Here is a 27,251-nt window from a genome sequence, read left to right on the forward strand (position 1 = left end):
TCTCCATAAAATAAGATTGGTTTTCTAATAACCTTGGGCCACCCCTCTTCAATTTCATCATGTGGTGGCATAGTAGGTTCTTGTCTAAAGTCCTCTGTCTGTGTCTGAGCATTTTTCTTATTTTCATTAGTAAGTCTTTCTAAGGCTTTTATCTTATCAGTAAAATTTTTCTTATTTTTACTAGTAAGTCTTTCTAAAGCTTGTATCCTATCAGTCAAATTCTCATATTTGGCACTGATATCAACCAACTTTTTTTAGGAATAAAACAAGAATCACCAAACTGATCATGATTATAATTGACATTATGTAAATCACAGCTAAGTTAATTATCTCATTTAATTGTTCCATTTTAAAACCATCCGTTGTGGAATCACACAGAGACCTAACTCTCTCCATTGTAATATTGCTTCTCATTTTTAACATGGGGAAAAAAAACTCTACTTTTTAAAAAAAACTAATTCCTCCCCTTTAAGAATTCCCAGGTGTCTCATCAAATCTGCTGCTGCTGATGGTGAAGTGTGAGGCTGGCTTTGGGCAGAGAACACAGAAGGTGCATCTCCTGGCTGAGGGCAGCTGCCGCTGCAGCTGTGAGCTGAGAATGTGTGGCAGTTGCAACAATAAAAGCCCAAGCAGGTGTCAAGGCGGATGGCTACCTAGTGTGGCAGCAGCCTGAGGAGGGAGTCCAGGGGAAGCCCGCAACCCATGGGGAGAGGGAGCCAGGTGTCTGAAAAACAGGCACAGGGTTCATGCAGAAGAAGCATGTGTGGCGGGAGCTGCCTGAAGGCAGAGCCAGCCAGCCGGTCATGGGCTCATGGGCCATTAAGTGCAGTGGCACTGGAACCCAGGTGCCTCTGGAGTTTGGGTCCTGTGGAGTTTGGGTGGCAGCTGGAGACTGCTGTAGAGAGGCTGCAACAGGAAAGTCCCAGACTCACTCAGAGGGCTTGGAGAAAGAACGGAAAAGCCAGCCAGTGGGGCAGTGACTCTGGCGAGTGTCACTTTGCAGTGACCATCTCATGAATTCATGCCCCAAAAGTTGGATGCCAGATGAAATGTTAATCTAATTAATCTTCATCAATAAAAATTGGGAGTCAAATATCAGGGTAAGAGCCTGAATGATCAGAGAAGCAGGGAGCATCCACCAGTCGCTTCCTAGCTCTTCTATTCCTCTGTCCAAAAGGGCCCAGATGCTTTCTCCACTCTACCTTCAGTGAAAGGTATAGCTGAAATTTTATAGCTTATGTAAAAATTTCAGGGTTTCATTTTTCCTTTGAGGAAAATTATCATACTTTTAAATAGATAATGCAAACTTTTAAAAAAGCATTCTTTATAGTTTCTATCTGCTTTATGGTAAACAAGTTCTTTGACAATAAGTAACTCTGAGTCATAAGTATCATCAGTTCAGTTCTTAAACACAGGATTGCAGGGGGAGAGAGAATCGGTTTTACAGGGGATTTTCTTATGAGTGGGATTACAGAAGGATCAAAAAGCATATCAGTTGTTGGCACCACAAATCGCATACTGGAAATGCAGGAGAGAGAAGGGCCTATCTTGGTAGGTGTTCCAGGGCACACTGTGGGCTGAGTGACAGATCCATTCTGGGCACTGTACCTTGGCCCGAGGGTTGAATATCAATCCTCTGTGGAGGGCGAAAGCAACCCGCTTAACTAGCTCTTTCCTTATCCCATCTTCCAGCAACTGCTTGGGATCCACCTAAGTGCAAACCAAAGGCATTCAATGCAGTCAGAGAAAACAAGTCAGGACAAACAGCAGATGGTTAGGAGAGTCGGCAGTGCAGCATTCTCCTACCTTATTTCTAAAGTTTGGAGTTTAAAATTTCTGCCCCTACTTCATTTTTCTAGGGGTGGACTGAATTATTAATCCTGTCGCCTCCACAGGATTCTGCTCATCTTAGTAAGTTTTCTGATAATTTTACAACATATTACAAAGATGGCATATACGGACAATTTTTAATTGCTTCACATTTTAATCATTTCATTGTATGTAAAGTGTCTTTGTGTACAGCCAGCAGGAGAGAGTGACAAGAAATTCCAAGTTCATATCATATACTTGCCTTTAATCATGAACGCTCAGGATTATAATGCTCTCTCTCCATCAACAAATGAGAAAAACACAGTTTCTGAGCGGCACAACAGGACAGCCACATTCCTTGCTGTTCCACACGTAATTACCAGAAAATCACACAAACAGTCACAGTCACATCGAGCAGCAGCATGACTGTTTGTTACCTTAATGATGCCCACCAGGGTTGTTTTCATCATCAAGATGCCCTCGGTAAAGATGGAGATGGCGTGAGTGAGCTTGGCAACCTTTAACAGAGAGAAGTGGGGAGAGGGGAGATGAAGCACTTTATAGGAAAGGACCTTCACTTCCATGCAAGGCTAAGCAACTGGCCAATAATCCTGCAGTGGGCAAAGGCTACAGGAAATGGCTGTGTGGCTGTGTAAAGGACACCGGTGTGCATGCTCCTGGGATGGAAGTGAGGCTCTGTGGTCCAAGGAAAGATTGCTGTTAGATATGCTGGGGACAGTCCCTGTCAGCAGTTCTTTGTCCTTCAACGGCACTTCCCTTCTCTGGGTTCTGTTTCTCAGGTCTAAACTTCAGGGCTGGCCTCACGATGAGCTGTACTACCCAGCTGCCTGATTGTAGTACACGCATTTTCACTCACAATATTTTCAACTTATGATGGGTTTATTGAGTTGTAATCCTAAGTTGAGTATCGAAAACACAAAGAAGGAGCATGGATGGGAGAAGGTTGTGTAGCACAGGAAGAACAAGGACAGTGCCAGAATGTTCAAGAGAAAGAGCTCCATCTCTAGAGAACCCATGGGTGAAAAGGCTCTCAGGGACACTAGCAACATCTCCAGAGTCATGGTGTGAGGACACTAAAGACTGCAAACCATGTTGTTGATGAGCGTGTGAGAACACGGTCACCAATGACTGCTGGTCCCTGGGATGTGCCAGGAGCCACAGGCCTGTGATGCTTCACGGTTTGGGCTGTAAATATCAACAGATAGAAGCCAAAGGAATGCAGCACCTCATATCGTGGGCCAAGCTGAGCATAGTCCCTCAGCTTGTCCTTGTCCAGGCGGGTAGGCACTTCAATGATGTCATGGGTCTGAAGCTTTATGATCTTCAGAAGAGATGTGAACATGCTTTCTGGAATGATCTGCAAAACCTTTGATGAAAAGATAAGAAAGAAATACAATTGATTATCTGTACTGTTTTTTTTTAAGCTGATAAATAATGAAGACGACAGCAAGAAGGGTAACAACCAGTGTGTAGAATGGCAGTTTGCTCATCAAGAGAGGTGCTGAGAAATTTACAAGAACTATCTTTAAAACTGTAATAAAGGCACTGGACATATGGTGCATGCCTTTAATCTAAGCGCCATGGAGGCATAGGCAGAAAAACCTTTTGTGAGTTCAAGGCCATCCTGGTCTACATAGAAAATTCCAGGCCAGCCAGTGCTATGCAGTAAGCTATCTCAAAACAAAAACAAAACAAAATAAATAATTGCTAGGAAGCCCAAGCTCACTTCTTCCTGTCGTCAACTGCCCAGAGAACATGAAGTTAATCCTAGAAGTGCTCAGGATGATTTATCATGCTCCTGTTACAGATTTTAAAAGGCCAATGCTCACGATGTCAGTAACATCAGGAAGTTCCCAGCCATGTGTGACATGGACTGACTCTGAATTCAGACATGGTGGGTCCTTGACCCGTCACAACGATTGGAGCAAGGACCCACATTCTCACGAAGACTTGGACTAGGTTCTGGTGAGGGAATGTGAGTTGTGCTCTGCCACTGAGCAGCTAGCTCTGACTGTTAAGAGGAGACAGACGTCACCTCTGCTCCTCAGCTTCTGCCACTCTGAGGCAGAGAGTGTGTGAAAACCAGTATGACTTCCTTAGAAAGCAAAGTCACACTGGCATGTCTACAGCTGCAGCAAGAACATGTTCATTTTTGGGTATTTTTGGGAAATTTCTGGGAAGAAACCTGGAGGAAATGAAAACACCAGAAGCGTGCTGTTTATTACGTCACCGGGATGCAGCCGAGGCACTTCCTACCTTTCTCACGTACGACACCAATTCTCCCGAGTAATACTGAGACACGCTGAGGAGGTCAGGGCTGTTTGCCTGATTAATCCGCAGCAGGGGAAGATCCAGGGCAGAGGCGAGCTGCAGGGAAACAATGCACATCTGTCTCTTGCTTCATAAATGCCCTCGAAATCTCTTTCCCGAAGTGGAATTTACAACGCAGCATTGGTGCTTCACCCAAGAGAGGGAAACAAGCAGCAAGCCTCATCAATACCTCAAACAGTTTCCGACAACACATTAATAAAAGAAAACAACCAACCCCGCAGCCATCTATTAACTGTGGTAGTGTTTCTCATACTGACCACCAGCAGCAGCTGAGAACTTGGGAGACATGTCAATTATCAGGCCCACCACAGACTGACTTAGCAATGAGGTGGAGATGCTGCTGTGGTAAGTAACTCTGATGCACTCCACTGACGCTCTTTGCATTCATGACCCCTTCTCACCCATGAAACTGTCATGTGGCCCCAGGACACAGGTCATAACACAGGCATACAGAGCAAACATTTACTGATAATAAGCCACTGATTTATTTTAAAACATACATACTACTTTACCATTTATATTAAAAATGAAAGCAAATTTGCATACTCATGAAATGGATGTTCATTTTTACATAAAGAACTAAAGCTTGGCTGAATGTTTGATACTGCAGGACCTAGAGCATTTTCACAGATGTTTATGAACTGCTTCATAAAGGTTAAGCGCAAAGGGGATAGCATCCTATGCTGACCAATGACGGTAGAGCAAAAGCCGACTCTTTCCTCTGCCAGAGGATGGACTTCACTGTTCCCTGCTTACCTTTAGGAATGTGGCTCTGAGTTTGGTAACCATGGATGGGTTTACCCTTATGCTTTCTTGCATGATGGATGTGAAACTGTAAAGAGGGACACGTGGTAAGCAGATGGACTTGTGGCCTTCATTAAGGGTAAACATCAGTGTGTCCACGTTACCTGTCAATTAACTGCCAGGCAAATGAAAGGTCCCCGACGATCTGCATTGTGATCAGAACTTCCTCCTTAATGTTGATGGTTCTGATCATTTGATGGAGAAACTTGCGGGTGTCAGCGAGAAACTGGCAAACTTGCAGATTTGATTCCAACTGGTGAAACTCCTGAACCTGTGTTACGTAAGTCCATTTCATGAAAAGAATTCTTTGGTGCAACCCTTTCCTTGAATACTTCAAAGAAAGTTCACCACTCCTCAACAATTTCTTGACCAAATTTTTCATTTCAAATTAAGCTTCAGAAATCTCTAAGGCAAGTTCTGAGAACATGAGTATCTAGGATTAGAAAACACTCCCCTGCTCCCATCCTGTGTAAAGACAACCTGACAAGCCAGCATGCTTATCCTCCATTTTAGAAGAAATACACACATCCTGGAAAGCCATCTTCTTCCCGAGGATGCCCACACTACTAAGCCCACAGTGAGTCACAGCACAACCACTGTGCTGGTATAGTGCACCACCGTGTTCTCGAGGTTTCCCGAAGTCCTCACATTTTCACGTGTCATTCAAGAGGCCTGGGCCGTATGCCAAAACACATACGGCAAGGAAAAAAAAATTGAGGCTTATAAAGCTGTTTATAGTGGTGCTATAGACTAGGAAATCCCCAAACAAGTACTCATTTGTAGTTATTCTGGAATGAGATGCTCTGAGCTACCTAGAGGTGTTAGATGAAGTTGCTATTTATAGTGACTATCAGAATAATCTCAAAGAAATAGAAATAATCTGTAAGAAAGTTTGTCAAGTGGAAAATATTAACTATACTAATGGATAGAGTATAGCTGATGTTTTAAACAATGGAGTCTGAGGTAGTGTTCTGACCCGATTATTTATTTTAAACCTACATAAACAGACAAATAAATGGCAAGCTAGAGTCACAGTCTAGTTCACTTACAGTCATTTTTGAGTATATAAAAAACACGAAACATTTCAGAAAATAAAGTAGACTATTTACAAGAATATTATCATTGTGAAGCTAACTGCTTTTATTTTTTTGTATATTTACTTCAAGTATTTTTCTCCCAAAGGCACACAACATTTTACATACCTAAAAGAAGACACAGGCCTACAATTCTGTTTTTGTTTTTATACCTTATAACAATCTCCCCAATAGTTCTGGATTATTTTCCTAATTCTGCTTCTAAAACCACATATTTATTCAAGTTCAGATTCACAATTGTTGCTACAGCTCAATTCAGCTGACCAGTCAGTTATCAGCTAATTTTAGGATATCAAATACAACGCTAGAGGGGTTGCTTCTGATGAAATAGCCTTTTAGATATATTCTTATAAGCAAAGTATTAGGTGGGTTATAAGGTGTAACTTCTGATCTAAGACATAGTTTCGAGATTTTAAAAATTATTTTTAATTGTGTGTGTGTGTGTGTGTGTGTGTGTGTGTGTGTGTGTGTCTGCATGTGTCCATGTGTGAGCATATACATGAGTGCAGGTCCCCACAGAGGCCAGGGGTATCAGATTCCCTGGAGCTGGAGTAACAGGTGGTTACAGGCTGCCTGACACGGGTGTTGGGAATGGAACCTGTGTCCTCTGAAAGAGCACCATAGCCTCCTACCTGCTGAGCTAACTCTCCAGCCCAAGCACTGTGGCTGAAAAAGACTTTCTTACCTATAGCTGGAATTTTCTTTGGGCCGCAAATCAGCTCCCAAATAAAAACACAGAGACTTACTAGCAATTATGAATGTTTAGCCTTAGTTTTGGCTTATCCCAATATCTCTTTTAACTTAATTTAACCTGTTTCTATTCATCTACATTTTGACTCGGGGCTTTTTACCTTTCTTTCATTCTGTATGTCCTACTTTCCTGCTTCCTCTGTGTTCGTCTGTCTGGCCCCTGGAGACTCCCTGGCATCTCTTTTCTTTCTTTTTCCCCCAGCTTCAATTCCTCCTCCTACTTACTCTCCCTGACAGGAAGTCCCACCTATACCTCTTCCCTTGCTATTGGCTTTTTATTAGACCAATTAGGCAGACAAGGTAAAACAGCAACACATCTTTACATCATTAAACAAATACAACACATCTTTACATCATGAAACAAATATTTCACAACATAAACAAATGCAATACACCTTTACATAGTTAAACAAATGCAACACATCTTTACATAGTTAAACAAATATTCCACAACACTTACCTCCTCCAGAGCTTGTATCAGTTGCACGGTCTTTCTGCCTGCAGCAGTAGAATCATCATAATTTAGTGACAGTATTTGTTTTGAGATCTCTCTGAACCAAGCTTGAAGATTTTCTGTTAATACAGAAACAAGGAAAGCATATTGAAACCCAGAATTCCTATAGCTTTGAATTTAATTCATCTTTTACAAATGTAGTTCTCATTACTTTTACCACGTGCTTAACATCACTCCCAATTCTCCAACCACCACCACCACCAATGTAGAGGGCACATACCCTGGCAGAACAGATTAACTTTTCTGTATGAACAGCTCAGTCTATGGCTCGGACCACTAAAGGATTAAAGGGACATACTTACGCTGCAAAGGTAAGTGCTAAGGTACTCATGGGCATGGGAAGGGTCAGAAGGATACTGACTGTTGGACAGGACATGGAGTTACTGAGGAGTTTTCTGGAGAAGTGACAGTGGATAAAGATTTGGGTTGTCAGAAATGAAGGCTATCTATCAAGGTGAAGGACAGACATGAGCAGAGACTTCTGGGCAAGGTGGAGACCAACATGTCAGAACTGTGAGGTAAGAGCAGAGAGTTGTGGAATTTTGAACAGTTTAAGGGGTGCCATTTGTACTGATGACCAGTGGTCAGAGTGGTCTTTCAAGAGAGATTTGTAAAAAAGATTTATTTACTTATATTTTATGTGTGTTTGCCTACATGTATGTACATGTGTTACATGTATGCATTGCCTGCAGATGCCAGAAGAAGGCATTAGGTCCTTTGGAGTTACAGGCACTTGTGAGCTGCCATGGGGGTGCTGGGAACCAAGACTGGGTCCTCTACAATAACAGCAAGTGCTCTTAACTGCTCAGACAACTCTCCCAACTCTGGGTGAAAATTTATGAGGTTCTTATCTTAAAAAATATGACAAGACGCTACAGTTTTTCTATAGGTAAGATTTCCTAAAAGAACCAGGATCATAATCATTAATGCAAAGTCTGAGCTGTTTCCTTTAAAGAACAGCCCACGGCCCCCCTCCCATCACTAGATGGCAGGTGCTCTGGAAAACAACTGTGGTGGTCAGAAAGGAAATGGCCCCCAAAGGGAGCGGCACCAGTGGGAGGTGTGGCCTTGCTGGAGGAAGTGTGTCACTGTGGGGGTGGGCTTTGAGGTCTCCTATGCTCAAGCTACACCCAGTGAGACAGACCACTTCCTGTTGCCTGCAGGTGAAGATGTAGGAATCTCAGCTCCTTCTCCAGCATCATGTCTGCCTGCATGCCACCATGTCGTACCATGATGATAATGGTCTAAACCTCTGAAACTGTAAGCCACCCTAACTAAGTGTTTTCCTTTATAAGAGTTGCCGTGGTCATAGTATCTCTTTAAAGCAAAAGAAACCCTAACTAAGACAACTTACCAAGATTAGAAGATAATAATCTTAGGATCTAGGTCAGTAGTTATTAATAACCTCAGGTGACATGTACTTCTACAAGATCACAAGAGCTCTCTGGCCTTCATTTCCTTCCCCCAGTTGCAAATAAACATACTCATGAGTTTTATCTAATATTGAGGTGGGGTAAATTATGTCTCTCAACCCTAGCAATGAACCAGTTATGGGAACCCCTGGTTCATTTTTTTAAAGACAAGATACAAAGCATAAAGTCTAGAGCAGATTTGGTGGTTGCCCAAGAGAGAACCAGCTAGAAGCAGCACAGAGTAAACTGCAGATTGCTGTGAGTCCTGCCATCGGGGACAGAGTACACAATGATGAGACCAGGACTCCTTAACTTGGCTGGAGTAATGGTTAATTTTGGCGATCCACTTGACTGGGTTTAGAACGACGTAGGAGACACACCCCTATGTCTGTGAGGTCCTTTCCAGAGATTAGCTGAGGAGGGACGACCCACTCTGACTGTGGGCAGCACCATGCCATTGGCTGAGATCTCAGACTTAATAAAACGAGAGTGAGCTGAGCACCAGCGCTTCCCCCTCCCCTCTTCCTGACCTCAGATGCAATGTACGCAGCTGCCTCACACCCCTGCCTCCATACCTCCTCTGCCATGATGGGCTGTGCTCTCAAACTGTGAGCCAAAATCAACCCTCCCTTCCTTAAGTTTGTTATGCCAAGTATTTTCTGACAGCAGGGAGAGGAAGTAACAGCCATTTTCTAAGGCTTTAATAATATAAACACGTATCTTAAACACACCCTAACTCCTCTTCAGCAATTACCATTTTTCTCCACTCGGGTTAGTGGTTTCACCCCTGAAAAGACATCAGCAAGCTCAGTCATCCGTTCGGAGCCCTCCTTCTTGTAATGCTCCCATTTGGATTGTTTCTCTGAAAGCATTTGCTTGAACATCTGTGGACAAGATAGATTTATTACGTAAGAGAAGATTTCGATCAGACAGTTTACAAAGAGATCCTCAATGAATCCCAATTTACTTTAAAAAAATATGCGATAGAGGACTGGAGATGTGGCTCAGTGGATAAGGTGTTTGTGGTGCAAGTAAGGACCAGAGTTCAGATCCCCAGAACTCATACAAAATCCAGGCAGGTGTAGAGGCAGAGACAGGGAATCCCATAGGAAAAATCAGCTAGATGGACTAGCTGAAACTGCAGAGTTCTAGGTTTGGTAAGAGACATTGTGGTTTGATAGGAAATGGCCCCTAGAGTGAATGGAACTATTAGGAGGCATGGTCTTGTTAGAGTAGGTGTGGTCTTGTTGGAAGAAGTGTGTCACTGAGGAGGCGGGCTTTGAGGTCTCCTATGCTCAAGCTATATCCACTGTGGTGGACAGTTTACTTTCTGTTGCCTGTGAATCAAGATGTAGAACTCAGCTGGGCAGTGGTGGTGTACATCTTTAGTCCCAGCACTCAGGAGGCAGAGACAGGCGGATCTCTGTGAGTTCGAGGCCAGCCTAGTCTACAAAGAGATTTCCAGGACAGCCAGAGCTGTTACATAGGGAAACTGTGTGGGGGTTGGGGTGGGGAGGGTGAAGATGCAGAACTCTCAGCTCCTTCTCCAGCACCATGTCTGCCTACATGCTGCCATGCTTCTTGCCATGACAATAATGAACTAACCGTGAGAAACTGTAAGTCAGCCTCAATTAAATGTTTTTTCTTTATAAAAACTGCCATGGTCACTGGGTGGTGGTGCCATACACCTTTAATCCCAGCACTTGGGAGGCAGAGGCAGGCAGATCTCTGTGAGTTTGAGGCCAGCCTGGTCTACAGAGCGAGATCCAGGACAGCCAGGACTGTTACACAGAGAAAACCTGTCTCGAAAAACAAACAAACAAAAAATTACCATGGTCATGGTGTCTCTTCACAGCAGTAGAAACCCTAACTAAGATAACCATGCTCTACAAATAAATTGCAAGTGACCTAAGAAGTCACCCAACATCAACTCTGGCATCCATATATGTGCACCCCCTCACACACATGCACCTACACGTGAGAACACACATACACACAGCATACATCTATAAAAAATAGTTTGTATATACATACACACACACAAGAAATTACCACTGACCATTAACATTATTACATTATAAAATCTGAAAGGGGATGCCAGACAGGTGTCCCAAGCTACTTGCACATAAGCACAACCCAGAGGGCTTGAAAAGTTTCCCAAGCCCTGAAGATTCAATTCAGAAGGTCTTGGGGATAGGCCTGGGAATCGGCACTTGAGTATATAATTAAATTTGTGACCACTGTTCTATGGCTTTTTCTAGAGAACATTCCCATAATTCTAATTTAGTCACAGAAGTGTTGAGTATTACCTTGCCAGAGGACATGGTAATGAACTAAATGGCCGACATAAGTTCCTTCTTGCTACATTAGATGGCGACTCTGTTTATGAATTCTCTCCATGCAATGTAAGCCTATGCAGAGTTGGCCAGAGAAGAAAATTTAACTCGGGGTTATTTTTCTCTCCCCTGGAAATAAAACTACAAAAACCATACTGATATCTAATCAAAGGACATGCTTTATCACACAGAAGTACGGGATGTTTACACTGTCCTCTTATGAGAGAAATACACACGAATACTAATCTTCCTCTTAAGAGAATCTGCACTGATCAGCATCATAACGAAACTGAAAGGGGAACAGTTCAGGAGGCTCCATCTGCAGGGAGAGAATCAAGGTAGGTGACACTGTGGGGTCTGTGGAGGAAGAGGCTTAGTCATCCAGAGAGGACACTTGACCAGTAAATGACATGTAAAAGGGTGAGGAACACTGAGGCTTATGGAATCTACCCTGTCGTTCTGAGTGCCTGGGATAAACCAGTGTCATGACCAGGGCAAAGCCACACAGGCTGAGTGGGTCAGGTTTTCTATCTGAAGACAGAACTTGGGATGGAGTAGGGCCGCTGCATTCATTTGTTTAAACCAAATTTTACTTATTGTATGTGTGAGCATGGGCACACGTGCTATGTTACATGTAGACAGAGATGATGTATGTGTGAGCGTGGGCACACATGCTATGGTACAAGTGGACAGAGATGATGTATGTGTGAGTGTGGGCACACGTGCTATGGTACAAGTGGACAGAGCTGATATATGTGTGAGCGTGGGCACACGTGCTATGGTACAAGTGGACAGAGATGTATGTGTGTGAGCGTGGGCACACGTGCTATGGTACAAGTGGACAGAGATGATGTATGTGTAAGTGTGGGCACACGTGCTGTGGTACAAGTGGACAGAGATGTATGTGTGTGAGCACAGGCACACGTGTTATGGTACAAGTGAACAGAGATGATTTATGTGTGAGCGTGGGCACACGTGCTATGGTACAAGTGGACAGAGCTGATATATGTGTGAGCGTGGGCACACGTGCTATGGTACAAGTGGAGAGAGATGATGTATGTGTGAGCGTGGGCACACGTGCTATGGTACATGTGGACAGAGATGATGTATGTGTGAGCATGGACACATGTGTTATGGTACACGTGGACAGAGATGATGTATGTGTGAGCGTGGGCACACGTGCTATGGAACATGTGGGCAGCTTTCTGGAGTTGGTTCTCTCTCTTGACCCTGGGTTCTCAGGACTGAACTTGGTTGTGAAGCATGCACTGCATGCCCAGCCACTAAGTTAGGAAATTCACCATTTCACAAAGATCAAAGGAAATACAGGTCCAATTATTGCACTTCTCAGGAGGACAGAGAAGGAGTTCTAGGTCAGAGAAAGTAAGAGGAAGCTGCAATGTCACAGTCCAGGCCACCGCTGCCCCATCCGCTTGTCTTCCCAGCTCTTTCTTCTTGGACACCGCCCTTCGGTCTCTCTCCTGTTTCCTCTCCATGTGAACTGGCACAAGCAGCTGCTCACACACTTCCAGAGTCAAGAGAACTGACTCTTCACTAGAAATGTCGGCTTGGTAAGTCAGACAGCCCAGGCCTGCCCTGATTGGAGCTAACATCATGCATCACCACACGCAGTCCAAGATAATATATCCTTAAGGGACCACTGTTGTGTATGTGATCGTTAACTGACACATTGTTTTGCACAGCAGGGCTGTATTGTTCACCTCTCTGAAATGTTTTCCAGCATGTTCCCTTACTTTGTCTACTGCTATGACAGATCCTCTCCAAGCTCATCAGAAGCTCTGGCTTCTGTTCCCAATATGTCTGTGTCTCCAGTTCCTTTCCTTCAGAGTACAAATCTTAGCACCACTACCCCCTTTTTCCACGTGTGTAGTGTGCATGTCCGTGTGTATGCATATTTGTGCATGTATGTGGGTCAATGTGTACATGGAGGCCCCAGTTAGAATCCTCCTGGGTCACTCTTTCATCTTATTCATTGAGGCAGGGTCTGCCAATCAAATCAAGAGCTTGCAGGTATGGCGAGTCTTATTAGCCTGCTTGCTCTTGGATCCCATCGTGCCTCAGGAAGCTGTTATTACAGGTGGGCTGCCACATCCACTTGGCATGTGAGTGGGTTCGAGGGATCCGAATTCTAGCCCTCAAGCTTACTCAGTATACTAGACAGTTTTCTGTCAACTCGACAGAAGCTAAAGTCACCTAAGAGGAGGGAACCTCAATTAAGAAAATGCATCCCTAAGATCAGGCTGTAGGCAAGCCTGCAGGGCATTTTCTTAATTAGTGATTGATGGGGGAGGGCCCAGCCCATCGCAGCTGGTGCTACCTTTGGGCTGCTGGTCCTGGGTTCTATAAGAAAGCAGGCTGAGCAAGTCATGAGGAGCAAGCCAGTGAGCAGCACCCTCCATGGCCTGTGCATCAGCTCCTGCCTCCAGGTTCCTGCCCTGTTTGAGTTCCTGTCCTGATATCCTTTGATGACAAACAGTGGTGTGGAAGTGTAAGCCAAATAAATCCTTCCCTCCCTAAGTTTCTTTGGTCATGGTGTTCCATCATAAAAATAGTAACACTAACTAAGATACTCAGCAAGCCATTAACCTCTGAGTCATCACCCCAGACCCAAATCCCAGTTTTCACATGTATTCTCATAAGAGTGATTCTCATTAATTTCCATATTCTTCATTAGACTAATCTCTACAACCTAATATACTTCCTCCATCATGAAGTAATTGTTACATGCTTAATTCTGCACTTTTCTATAAAAAACAGGCCTAGACAAACAAAATCTGTAGCTTGAGTCAGAGACACAACTAAATCATAATCTTGTCTGAAAAATATTTTAAACAAAACAAAATAAAACCCCACAGACTAAGGTGATTCATTTACTATTTTTACCTCTTTGAGTATAAACTCAAATTGTGCAGTATCCAACAGCAACTGGAAGAGGATCTTGGGATTGTACCTAGAGTCTGTCAGAATCTGGTCCTTGATTTGACGAAGACGTTTGTTGTTTGGGTCACAGGCTAGAAAGAGGAAGAATTTCCCACTGATTAAATATATATAAACACCTATGAAATAGGATGGGACAGGCCCAAGTGAGCGTCTGTGTGGTTTACATGAACTTGACAGGGAAGGTTATAAACTGTGTCGGTGGGGAAAAGACTTGAAATCAAAAAGAGTTTGTGTAGAAGAGAAACTCAGTGTATTAAAAGCAGGTCAGTGGGGCTGGAGAGATGGCTCAGCACTTCAGGGCAATTCCTCTTCTAGAGGACGTTTGTTTCCCAGCACCCACATCAAACAGCTCAAAACTGAAACTCTAGCGCCAAGGGATCTGGCACCTAGCGTGCACACACGCACACGCACATAGACAAAAACAGAAAGTCTTCAAAGTGTGTGAATTTGATGAGTAAATTTACACTGTGGGTAAGTAAAGTGTACATGGACCTACACACTAAGAAGCAAAACATGCAAAAACCTGGAAAACAGCTTATGAGAAAAACATTGAAGAAGCTGGTCAAGTCATATGCCTGGTGCCACACCTGTTTCTGATGTGCCTGCCTCACTCTTCTGATTTAAGGCTCTTTGATTACACAGGGTCTCCTGGGACAATCTAAGGTCAGCTGATTGGCAATGTCCTCCTCACTCCTCCCCATGGACTGAGAGGTTCTAGGGATGAGGGCATGGAGAGCTGTGGAGAAGGAGGGAGGGGCATCATCTGTCTATACAGGTCTTGAGTTATCCCTCATGTGTTCACAACTGACCTACCCAGTGTGCTCTGTGACAAGCGTCTTGAACATGGGAGCCCCAAGTCCTCGTATTTCCCAGCCACCTACCAGTGCCTACCAGATGACAGCTGCTCAGGTGGGCTGCTGACCTCTCCAAGTTGACACAAAAATCACTACCAGTCAACCTGCCTCTCCTGTACTGGCTCACCCTCTGCTAACTAACGACTCTGCATCGTGAAGCTGACCTTACCTCTGGCGAGCTTAAGGTGAGGCAGGGTGAGCGCCTCCCCGTCCGTGGTACATACATTACCTGAGTCGGCTGTGTGAAGCATCAGCCAGCGGATGGCGACATTGCAGTCTCTCAGGCAGTTCAGCAGCCTCGGGATATTGTCCAGAAGCACCTCCTCCCTCAAGTAACCCTCTTTCAGAAACTGTTGGACCTGAGCGTGCACTTTTTCGCTGACACTAGCGTATCTGCTCGCCTTTGAAAATAAAAAAAAAACAACAAAAAACCAACCAGCTGGAATTAGACGGAAGAAGAGCTATCTTGAAAATGAATCACATTCAGTTGACTCCTCTGACAAGTACAAGCCTCTCCTCTTCTATCCACCCATTCACCTCTTCCTCCCCACCTCCCTTCTTAAGAGCTTCATTTCTACATGAGGTGATAACACGTGGATTATAGTTATAGCACGAAGGGCAACTAGTTATTGGATTTTTTTTTTTCTTTTGAGACAGGTATCTTGTCTTGGAACTTCCTCTGTAGACCAGGCTGGCCTTGAACTCAGAGATCCACCTGCCTCTGCCTCCCGAGTACTGGGATTAAAGGCATGCATTACCAAGACTGGTTTTATGACCCTTTTTAAAAGGAATACTGTACTTAGAATTCTGAGACTCAACTCTAGTTTGGGGTGATTAAATACTGGTGGGTTTACCCTTTTGTATATTGCTTTCTCTGTCTAAAGGCAAATTGGACTGGTGGTCTCTCTGATCCCTTCAATTTTTTTTTTTCTTTTTCTTTTTGGTCTGTTTGTCTGTTTGTTTGAAGACAGGATCTCACTATGTAGCTTTGGCTGTCCTGGAACTCACTACATAGACCAGGCTGGCCTTGAACTCAGAGTGCTGCTTGCCTCTTTCTCCCAACTGCTGAGATTAAAGGTGTGTGCCATTACGCCTGCCGACTTGATCCCTTCACCTCTTAACTTGGATGGAAAAGAAACATGAAAGCAGAGGCTCATTGCCTAGTCTGCCTATTGTGGTTGACAAATGTAGAAGAGAGCAGACATGCTCAAAAGATTAGACTTGGGTTTGGAGCTGTCAGACTGGCCTTGATCTCCCAACAGTTCTGCTTTAGTCTTTTCAGTCCTGAGATCACCACACCCAAAGGATGATACTTCCACAGGTTTCTAAAGCTTAGTAAGAAGCAGATCTCAGCAAAAAGTCAGGATTTTTCTAACAGTTGTTTAGAATCCTGGTCATTTGATTTTACTACAGTAAGGGTCCAACCTTGCTAACCTAGTCAAGCTGGCTTAAAGCTCTGAAGTAGCTTCTTAAAATGTCACAATGAGAAAATGCAAATTTGGAAAAGAATTTGAGTAATGAAAAATTAATGCTCTGACATCAGTAAACATTGAATGCCACTGTCCTAATACACCTCCAGGAGACAGGCCAACACTGAAATAATTCTGTGCATTATTTAAGGAGCTCAACTGATTTGAATAAAACATGACAGAGGTTTTGGAGCCAATATTGTTCTACCTACAATGGAATTGTTCTACAGTGGAAGCTGTGACCCTGACAGCCAAGCAGGAGAACGTACGCATTCAGAAATATTAAGTACACATTTGAATAAAAGATTTACATTCCTCTATCTCCTCAGCTATTTCCTCCTGCCTGGTGCTCTTACCGAAGAAGAATATATCTACACAACTCAGAAATGAATATAGAGAGTCTTGGGCTTAAATGAACCAGTCAGCACACCAGAAGGGGTTGACTTAAATTGCAGCGATAGAGTATCACTCATTTTTCATCTCGGCGTTCACCCTATTGCTAAAAACTTCAAGCCAGCTCTGTTCAGAGGACATGGCCTTCACATAAGAGGAAACAAAGTTAACTGGGACCCTGTCACACTGCTCATCTTAGGTACCGAATCTTTTTTAGGGCCCCAGTCTCTATTTCCTCTGTCACCCAGGTTAAAAACCTACAATTAATTCTATGTACACATTTCAGCTTCTGGTCATGCAGTACGATGTACAGCAGTATATTTTCCGGATTTCATGGAAGTGTACCTAGCTTGTTTCCTATAAGCCAGGCTTGATGTCCTAGGGCACCCCTGGTTAGCCGGAGCCTACCTGTTCTTTGACGTTGGAGAGGTCAAGGGTGTTGTTTAGGGCAGTTTTTGCAGCTTTATAAGGTTCCCAAGCATCAGCTAGATTAACGGTGATGCCCATATAAATGCTGATTACCTGAAAGAGGAGACAGCCACTCAGTACTCGCCCAGCATCGGCTTCCGGCAGGGAAAGGGGCGGGGAAAGGCAAAGTTGTGGGCAAAAGTGCCCTCTCTTTCCAGTTTTAATTCATGTTCGTGAAAACCTAGGGCTCTCCAAGTAAACAGAGACAAGTCTGCTTTTCATGGTAAAGTAAGTGAAATAACCTTACCCTTCCACACTGCTGAGTGTTAGATTTCTAGATGAAGAAAACGACAGAAGAGACAAGCAGAGACTAAGAAGAGAAAGCAGTCTCTTTTTCTTTTTTTTAAGACAGGGTCTCTCTATGGCGCTATCATGCGAGCTCAGTTTTCTTATTTTTATGCTCTTAAAAGTCACTGATGGGGATGGCAAGATGGCTCAGTGAGAAAAGGCATTTGCCACACAGGTCTAGTGATTTAAATTTGATCCCTTGAACTCTGGCATTCGTGAATGCCTCACTGCACCACACACATACACACACACACACACAACACACACACACACACACACACACACACACACACACACACACACACACACTTTTAAAGTCATTTAGGACTCTTGAGAGCTTTCAAACAAACCTACTGATGTCAACATTAAGTGATTTTTAATTTTTATTTTACATATATAGATGCTTTCCTATACTTATGTCTGTGTATCACTTGTTTGCCGGTGCCCATTGAGGCCACAAAAGGGTTTTAGATCTGAACTGCAGATATGGACAGTTGTGAGCTGTCATATGGGTGCTGGGAATCAAACTCAGGTCCTTTGGAAGAGCAGCCATGCTCTTAACCACTGAGTCATCGCTCCAGCCCGATTCATTATCTTTTAATCTTGCTTTTAGAAAGTAAATTTTGTGTCATAATTTCTTAAGAGCTGTTTTACCCATTTTCCACAGAGCTTGTGTGTAGCACTTTCATACTGCACAACTCTGGTTGTTTTTAATTTATAATATGGTTCCCTCTTTTACACAAAAGCCATGTGGGTATGCATTTTTCTCAAACATTTAAACACATCTTTTTAATGCTTAATTATAATTGCATTATAGTGAGAAAATATAGTTTATAAGCAGTCACATAGTTTATAAACCTTTTTACTTTGTTGAATTTTTATGATTTACTACATATTCAACTTTCATATATATTCTTCAAAGACACATGTAACATTTATGAAACAATTTATGTTTGGAAGAGATACTTAAAAAATTTTCCATCGTGATTAGTTTTGTCAAATTTTCCCATGTGAATCCAAGAATCTTGTTTTATGTATTTTGAGGGTGTTATTGGGTACATATAACTTCACAACTGTCAATCATCTCTGTGGATTATCCATTTTAAGCATTTTATATGCTATCTCCTTATCTCTATTAATGATTTTTCTTTAACATTCTCTATTGTCTGATTTCTCACAAGTTGTTTTTATTGGTATTGTTTTAAAAATCTCTTGGGTCACACATGTGTGGAAGGTGCATTTTCAGGTGGTATATTTCAGGATGCTGTGACCACAGCTCTATGGTCAAAATGATTCAGTTTTGCAATAGAAGGGAAAACTACCAGAGTTTTCCTTTTGGTTGCTCAACTCCAAGCTCCTGAGTTCAAGTCACAGGTTGAGAGTAACCATCATGTCCTAATGTTGGCTGTTCACACATTGCCAGTGAACTGCAAGTGTCTTTTAACAGCCACTGTGACTCGGCAGTTGTGACTCAGTCGTGAGAAATGGAACAAAACCTGGTAGCTGAGAACCTGACCCAAGTCACTGCATCACCGTGAAAACTCTTTGCTCTGGGAACATTTCCTATGTAAGAGGTGTGTTCACAGTTTTATGTGAAACCAAGTTTACATGGTGTAAGCACACCCCTACAGCAACCTCAACCTTACTGGATCCACCACGGTCATCTTATAGGTGAAAGTGAAATTCCTATTCAAAAGCTGACAAGGTAGGAGAGCTATGCTAGCTTAAGTTCATAAAAGACCTGAAGTTCATATAGCTGACCTTCATTTATAAAACAGAAAGAATGAACAGTCCTGGCTTGTATTCTCAATAGTCAAATTAAGATACATTTCAATACATGGCTTTACGTTCAGAGTATCTATGTGAAGGAAAATATTACTGTGTTTGTGTAGATTTTTTTTACTAACTGGTTAGTTCTTCATGTCATGATTCATACAATTCTTACTACACAGAATAATTCTGCTCCAGTGATTTTTTTTTTTTTTGTGTGTGTGTGTCCAATTTTTTATAGAATTTTTGGCTTCTAGGTTAAAGGCCAAAAGAACGTGCTGAGAAGGTTGCTGGGGTGAAAGTGCCTGCTAACAAGCTCAGGGACCTGAGTTCAATCCTTGGGGCCCACATGGCAGAAGGAAATGACTCCCAAGTTCTCCTCTGACCTTTACACATGGAAACGTATACAATAAATAAAAGGAAAAAAAATTAAAAGGCAAAAGAATAGAAGGGTTCTGCTTATTTCTGTTTAAAAGAATTTTAACTAAAAATTTTCCATACAATATACTTTGATTATGTTCTCCCTTCCCCCAACTCCTCCCAGACCCCCCCCCCCCCCCCAAAATCTGGCCTTGAAGTCACTAAGTGGCTGGGAATGAGCTGAGCTCCTGATCCCCCTGCCTCTGTGTCCTAAGTCTTGGCTACTGTTGTATTCCATACTTGGCCCCGGGGAAGTTAGCTCTGTGACAGATTTGAAAAAGGGGGAGGAATACTTAGGAATACTTGCCCAATTATCTGGAAAGTACTTATCCACGATCTCTCTCATTTTTGCTTGGTGGGTGTGAAGAATGGAAGGTTCAAAATAGAGAATCACGTACAGCATGGCGGCTTGATTCGCCAGGGCAGTGCTTCGATGTTCTGGCAGCGGGTAGGCAGAGACCTGCAACACAACATGCTTGAAGCCAACAGCAGTTTCTAGAGTCTCACAGCTTCCAGACCCTGGCCCCGGGAAGCAGCTGTGGAACTTCGTTCTTTCCTCTTATCTCGGGTGTCACAACATTCCTTCCTTTCAGGCCCCGACTCTACTGCAATTCTGTTTTCTCCTTACAAAAGAGTCTTAACCCCGCACCCCCACCTCGTCGCCATTTGTCTTTCCTATCATACACATACTGTCTCTTGGAACTGATGGACTGCAACTAAATAAAACTGTGATTTTTACCACCTTCTATTTGTTCATCAAGTTAGGGAAATTTGACCTCCGCCATCATCCCAATGGAGGTTCTTAACTCAGCTCAACAACTGCCTTCTAGAACTCATGTAAGAATGGAACGCTTGCCTGTGATTTTTTTCTTTCAAGACAGGGTTTCTTTGTGTAGCTTTGGCACTTATCCTGGAACTCACTTTGTAGACCAGGCTGGTCTCAAACTCACAAAGATCTGCCTGCCTCTGTCTCCTGAGTGCTGGAACTAAAGGCATGTGTCACTACTGCCTGGCCCTGCCTGTGATTTTTAATACTATCCTCTGCTGTCACCCGTGGTGAGTTCTCCATCAGTCTTTTCCATGTGTATGCTCCCCAGGCATCTACACTCTTACATATTAGGTAAGCCTCTTGGGCTACACAGCACCTATCAGCTTGAGCTACCAAGAGCAGGGAGGGGAGAAGTTATCACAAGGACACATGCAGCAAGGTCACACGGATCCTGCAGGCAAGGAAGTGGCCTGGCAGCGTGTGGGGAGCCAAGGAAGCCCTGAGCGACTGTGTACTGCCGAGAGGGCACAGCCAGGTCAAGGACCCAGTGCCTCGGACCTATGAAACGGCGGCACCCGTCCCCTCTCCCCCAGATGAGGCTGAGAAGGACAGCCAAGCCTTCCTCTGGCTGGAGTGCAGCTGTTGGCAGCGTATGCAAAATCTAGCAACCACAGCTTTCTTCTTAGCTTCTCTGAAGCTGCTCACCTACAGAGACTATCTAATCCAGCGGTTCTCAATCTTCCTGATGCTGTGACCCTTTAACACTATTCCTCAGGTTGTGGTGACCCCCAACCATAACATTATTTTGTTGCCATTTCATAACTGTAATTTTGCTACTGTTATGAATCATGATGTCAATCTCTGTGTTTTCCAATGGTCTTAGGTGACCCCTGTGAAAGGGTCATTTGACCCTCAGGGGGGTTATGACCCATAGACTGAGAACCACTGATCCAACCCCTCCATCCTGTACACGAAAATATTGAGGTTCTAAACTGTGTGTGGTAGTTGGTGTGGCTCAATCGGAGTCTGCACAACCACCCCATCCCAGGTTTTCTGTACATGTCTGTGTGTCTGTCCTTTGAAAGGGCCTGAGGCTGTAAAACAGAATGCCCATGTCTTTCCCCAGATGCGTCTGCTCAACTCTCTTCTCTCCAGATTGTTCTTCATATACCTGGTGGATGAGGCTGTCCTCTAAACTTGAAACTTGGCAGAAACTGTTTTTCAGGCTTTTTCCAAATACCAAGAACCAAGAGAATCTGATCTATCAGTGAGAACCAGGAACAGGGGAGGTCAGGACAGAGAGAGGTGACACACAGAACACACACAGCTTAACCCCTCCTTCCATAAGGGGAGGAGAGTGGGAAGAGATGTGAGGAAATAGCACAGACTCTGATTGCATGCACATCTGAATTTAAATTGTGGTTCGGCTGTTGAAGGCATCCAAGTCTTAGCTTCCTCCATAGCAACATGGAGATGATGTCCACTCTGCAGGGTTGTCATGTGAAACAGAGAAAATGGACTGTGAACAAACCTCCGTGAGGTTGATGTAGACTCAATTCTTAGCAAACGGCAAGCAATACTATAAAGTCCTTGCATCTGCACAGTGTGTGATTACGATGTTTTAAGAAAAGAACTCAAGAATCAAAAAGTCTTATCTACACTTAACATACTCATATGAAAAAGGACTGGGCCACCAAAGAGAGCTGTCCCAGGGCAGGTCTGCTCTGTGGCAATGACATCCTACCTTAAGCAATATACATGAACTCATGTTTCTCCCCAGAAGAGTGAAGTCCAATGGTAACTCCCTTCAGTAAAGGGGAAAGAGTTCCACAATCTGGAGCGAAGCCAGAGCACAGCAACGCCCTTTGTCTGTCTTATGGTGTCTTTGTCTGCACACTGGGGAGGAATGGGAGTTCACTTTCAGATGCTGCAGGATCTTTCCAGGCCTGCTCAGGCTGCCAGCTCTGTCTAGACTGCTTCTGTTCCACTGTGTCAGCTGCTGCGATCCTGCCACACTGTTGCATGCGCCAATGGCACACTTGTTTCCCCCAAGCTAACACGCACACCCCTGGTGGGTGTCTTCCTTCCTAAGCGACAAGTCCCCTCTGGGTGGGGACCAGAACCCCCGGCACCTAGCCCATGAATGACCGTATCATGCACTCTTAATAAATGTCTTGAACGGATGGCTTAAAAGAATGCACCTTCTTTCCACCTGCTCACATCCCATCTTTTCCCTGAAACCTGATTCTCCCAAACTTCATAGCTTCCATTCCTTGACCCTGTAGCACCATTTAAAAGCTTTTACAAATAGTTTCTAGCTGCTGTTTTGATTCACTAGAGGGAAGAAAGAAAAAGAATAACTAAGGAGGAAAATAAATTCCACCTTTTAAATTATTCAGGCCCCCCGACTCCTACCTGGTTGTAAATGTCATCAGATCTCAGGCGTCCGATGACCATACTGATGAAAGTCTCATTGATAGGCACTCTCTGGAAATAGCTCTCGGGATAGTTGGGTGGTCTTTTGGCTCCTGGCTGGCTGGAATACCCTGTACTTCGTAGCAGCTTACAAATATCATCCATATTCGAATCAGCAGAGGAACGAGCAGCACTGAATCAAGAGAACCACAAGAAAAGAACCAAAGAAATCACACATCAGAAACACCGAAGTCTAAAAGCCAAGGACTGCATCCCGAAATGACAGCAGCTCCATTAGAGCCCTACTGTTCAAAAGCACACATCTGAAAAGCCTATTCGAAGGGGAGGCACTGGTTCTCTGTAAAGGTCTACAGCCCACTTCCAAATCCTTGGAGCTGGATCTGTCTCATCATACTTTTCAAATATAAAAGCGAGCAATACAGCATTTGGAATACACTGGAGAATACCACAGCAGGTTTTGAGTTGGTGTCTCAAGATCAATAGATGCTAATAATTAATAAAATTACCTTACAGAGATGAGATAAACGAAGAAGACACAGCCACATCTGTTCTGGGTAGGTCTTGACTCCAAATGATTTCAGGTTCAGATTTGACTACCAAATGAGTTATGTAGAGTATGTTTGTGTGCATGTGCGCGCGTGCCTGGATTTCTTGAGATAGGGTCTCACTATGTACCCAAGGCTAGCCTCAACACTAGAAATCCTCTTGCTTCTGCCTCCCAAGTGCTGGGATCATAGGTGTACAGTTTCTTGGATTTCAGAATTATGGAACATTTTACATTTTTCAAATGAAAAAAGAACTTTAGAAATGATGTTAGTGTGGCTTTATACTACTTAGTTTTTATTGGCAAGCTTGAGACCTCATAAAAATATCTGGGATTTTTCATGCTGGAATATTGACCTCTGTAAGACATGAATTCATCTTAAATACCTTACACCTGATATCAGATCTCCTTCACCAACAGTGTCCCATTGGCAATGGAGCTACATTCCAGGGATGCTATTCCCCAGGGGACAAAACTGAGTTTCCAAAGCTAAGGTCCATAAGCAAACATTTTCCTTTTCTTTGTCCTCACATTATTTAGATTTTGTTTCCCTGGGCACTTTCACGAGTAAAGGCAAGTTCAAGTTTCACCTTCACACTCGATCTTCTAAAAGGCCCAGTGGTGACTCACACTTCATTTCTCCAACATGGATGTAAGACAGTGAATGGACAAATGGATGTGAAGGAATGATCCGCAAGAGCGAACAATCCCTTCAGAAATGATAAAGTTGAGAAGAAATAGGCTAGACGAGCAGCTGGAGGTTAATTGACAGAGGAGGCAGAGTGCTAGCAGGTGCTATAGATGATGTAATGTCCTGAGAGAGTCCTCTGGGGAGGACCTGTCTCTCTTGGTCATTCCTGTGAATTCTACTCATCATATCTTTATCCTAAATTCATAATGGCCCCTGCTTACCAACCGTTTCTTCTGTGAGATGTTTTTTGACACTTAATTGTATTCAGGGTTTTTGGTTTTTGTGTTTTTTTCCCCCCAAGACAGGGTTACTCTCTGTAGCCCTCACTGTCCTGAAGACCACACTGTCCTTGAGCTCAGAGCTATCATACTTGGCACTTAACACTGCTTTTTTTTTTTTTTTTTTTTTTGAGAGACCAGGCTGGCCTCGAACTCACAGAGATCTGCCTGGCTTTGCCTCCTGAGTGCTGAGATTAAAGGCGTGTACCATCACTAACCGGCGTTTTTTTTTTTTTTTTGAAGACTTATTATTTATTTGTGTGTGTGTACATATGTCCACATGTATGTAGATGCTTGTAGAGGCCAAAAGAGGGCACTGGATCCCCTGGGGTTGGAGTGATAGGTGGTTGTGAGCTGCCTCATGTGGGTGCTGCGAAATCAACTCGGACCTTCTAGAAGTTTGCAAATACTCTTAACCTCTAAGCCACTTCTCCAGCCCCATGTATCTATTTTTTGGACACATTTCTTCAAAAGACTGAAAACATGTATGAGAGGTGCTGAAATTAAAAAGCAAGGTGGACCTCAGGACCCTACTTCCTGCAGCCACACATTTCTGCACAGACTCACATAACACAAGGCCTGGGTGTTTCTGTGGCTATGCATGTATGGGGGAGAATCCACCTTTCAACCTGATCCAGAATGGTAACGTTTTGGTCATCCACATGAGAATGACAACAGAAAGTGCCTTCATTTCTTTATGGCTGCCAAGGCGTCTTGTTTGAAAACTAAAAAAGAAAACCTCAAAAGTCAAACATTAAAAAATTTCAAAATTCCTTAAAATTTATCCTCAAGTGAAAATGTTCAGAGTTTAGATTCCTGCTTTACGACAAATACATTATCATCAGACCTCCACACTGCTAAGTCTTAAGATACAGCATTGTATATTTTATATAGTTTTTACGGAATGTAATTTGTTAATTATATTATACAGAAGAGTAATGCTATATTCGGTGTGTTCAGAAGATGCATGTTCTCTAGCATTCTTCATCCCAGGCCACTGTTTCCAACAGTACCGGAGCACACAGTGCACGTCATCAACAGCAGTTTGGGGGTGTGCAGGTTAGGCCAGGAATACCTGTTCCCAACAGTACTGGAGCACACAGTGCACGTCATCAACAGCAGTTTGGGGGTGTGCAGGTTAGGCCAGGAATACCTGTATCGATAGTAAGACACCAGCATTCTCTCTCTGACTTCTCCTTCAATCTTCTGGTCGATGACAAGAAGCATAACTCCATATAAGTACAGGGCTTCACACTATGAAGAAAAAGGACAATGGCCAAATTCACAAGACTACCTGTCTGCAAGGAGTCAAGTTGACAATGGTACAAAGGATCACTCTGGTCATATTCCTCCTAAAAGTTGTATTTATATTTCAAAGTAAATGTATATTTTTCTGCAAAGGGCTCTCAACTGCTGTGCAGAATTGGCTTTAAAAATTGACTCAAAATAAATTTTAATTCCTAGTGATTATTTTGCTTGTGATACCAAAATGAAATCTCAATTCTATGAATAAGGATAACCTTGAAATAATCTTTCTGTCTCTACCTCCCAAGTGCTGGGGTTAGACATGACCACTACACTGGCTTTAACAAACACTTCTTAAATGGTCACCATGCACTAAGTACCAGCTCCATCTTGGATGCAAAAAGAAGATGGACTTTTTTTTTTCCCTGAGACAGGGTTTCTTTGCATACCCCTGGCTGTCCTGGAACTTGCTCTATAGACTAGGCTGGCCTTGAACTTAGAGATTGGTCTGCCTCTGCCTCCTGAGTGCTAGGATTAAAGGTTTACATCACCACTGCCTGGCTGAAGACACCCCCATCCCCCAGGAGCTGAGGACCAAACCCAGGGCCTGTTTGACAGGCAAGTGCTCTACCACTGAGCTAAATCCCCAACCCTAAAGGAGGACTTCTTATACGAAGGAAGCTCATAACCCAACATGATCTTTTCTACCATTAGTAATTTCATTCAACACTCACACATTCTAAACTCGAAAGATAATTATTAGGCTATCTTCTTTTCTTTGTGGAATGATATTCTGCATATATTGATGCTGTTTTGTATTATTATTATTATTACTATTATTATTATTATTGAGACAGGGTCTCTCTATTATGTAGCTCTGGCTGTCCTTGAACTTGCCGTATAGACTAGGCTAGCCTCGAACTCAGAGATCCAATTGCATTTGACTTCCAAGTGCTGGGATTAAAGTCATGTGCCACCACACCCAGCTGTTACATATTCTTGAATATGTACTTTACAATTACTATTACTTACTAGAAGTTGTTTTCCATCCTCATTGAGAAGTACAGTTTCTAAGGTTTGTTGAATATAAACTCCCTCATTGAGATCATCGAGGTATCTAGAAGCAAAATGCAAGGGGCAAGGAATTAAGTGTAAACAGGAGATGAAGCATCTTTGGGAGGAAAGACTTCAAAGACAAGGCAGGACACAAGGCATTCTGGCTTTAGTTCCTCTGTAGTCTTTGCTGTGCTTATGAACCTTAGTGTCCTATGACCTGTAACTCATGGTGATTTGGGACCACAGGTTAACACTTACGGCTGTTTAAAAATCACGGGAATATTCCCTACTCTTGAATTACAAAACAGCAGGAACTCAGAAGCAATGCCATAGGTCAATGAATTGGTAAACATATACATGTATGTATGTATGTATATCATTTGGTAAACTCTTAAGAACTACTAATAGGAGCTGGGCCTGGTGGGACAGGCTTGTCATCCCACCTACTCCAGAGGCAGAGGCAGGAGGATTGTAAATTCAACACCAGTCTGGGCAACAAAGCGAAAGTCTGTCTCAAAATAAAACAATAAATGTTAGG

General features: G+C 43.3%; 1 protein-coding gene across 1 annotated transcript in view; it reads right to left on the bottom strand.

Annotated features, from left to right (window-relative positions):
- The window catches only part of Washc5 (WASH complex subunit 5), a 52,375-nt gene that overhangs the window by 17,870 nt on the left and 7,254 nt on the right, over window positions 1–27,251 (bottom strand). Inside the window, exons 4-18 of the mRNA XM_052747876.1 lie at window positions 26,690–26,774; window positions 25,566–25,666; window positions 22,879–23,071; window positions 20,002–20,154; window positions 17,157–17,270; window positions 15,116–15,287; window positions 13,976–14,103; window positions 9,490–9,619; window positions 7,270–7,382; window positions 5,070–5,236; window positions 4,918–4,993; window positions 4,087–4,197; window positions 3,056–3,196; window positions 2,247–2,327; window positions 1,609–1,710 (exon numbers count right to left, since the gene is read on the bottom strand). Coding sequence (XP_052603836.1) covers window positions 1,609–1,710; window positions 2,247–2,327; window positions 3,056–3,196; window positions 4,087–4,197; window positions 4,918–4,993; window positions 5,070–5,236; window positions 7,270–7,382; window positions 9,490–9,619; window positions 13,976–14,103; window positions 15,116–15,287; window positions 17,157–17,270; window positions 20,002–20,154; window positions 22,879–23,071; window positions 25,566–25,666; window positions 26,690–26,774 — 1,867 coding nt within the window. The remainder of the gene's footprint in view (window positions 1–1,608; window positions 1,711–2,246; window positions 2,328–3,055; window positions 3,197–4,086; window positions 4,198–4,917; window positions 4,994–5,069; window positions 5,237–7,269; window positions 7,383–9,489; window positions 9,620–13,975; window positions 14,104–15,115; window positions 15,288–17,156; window positions 17,271–20,001; window positions 20,155–22,878; window positions 23,072–25,565; window positions 25,667–26,689; window positions 26,775–27,251) is intronic.

This window comes from Peromyscus californicus, unplaced genomic scaffold, assembly GCF_007827085.1.
Source record: "Peromyscus californicus insignis strain IS unplaced genomic scaffold, ASM782708v3 Scaffold_20__1_contigs__length_68692818, whole genome shotgun sequence".
In the NCBI taxonomy this organism is placed as follows: domain Eukaryota; kingdom Metazoa; phylum Chordata; class Mammalia; order Rodentia; family Cricetidae; genus Peromyscus; species Peromyscus californicus.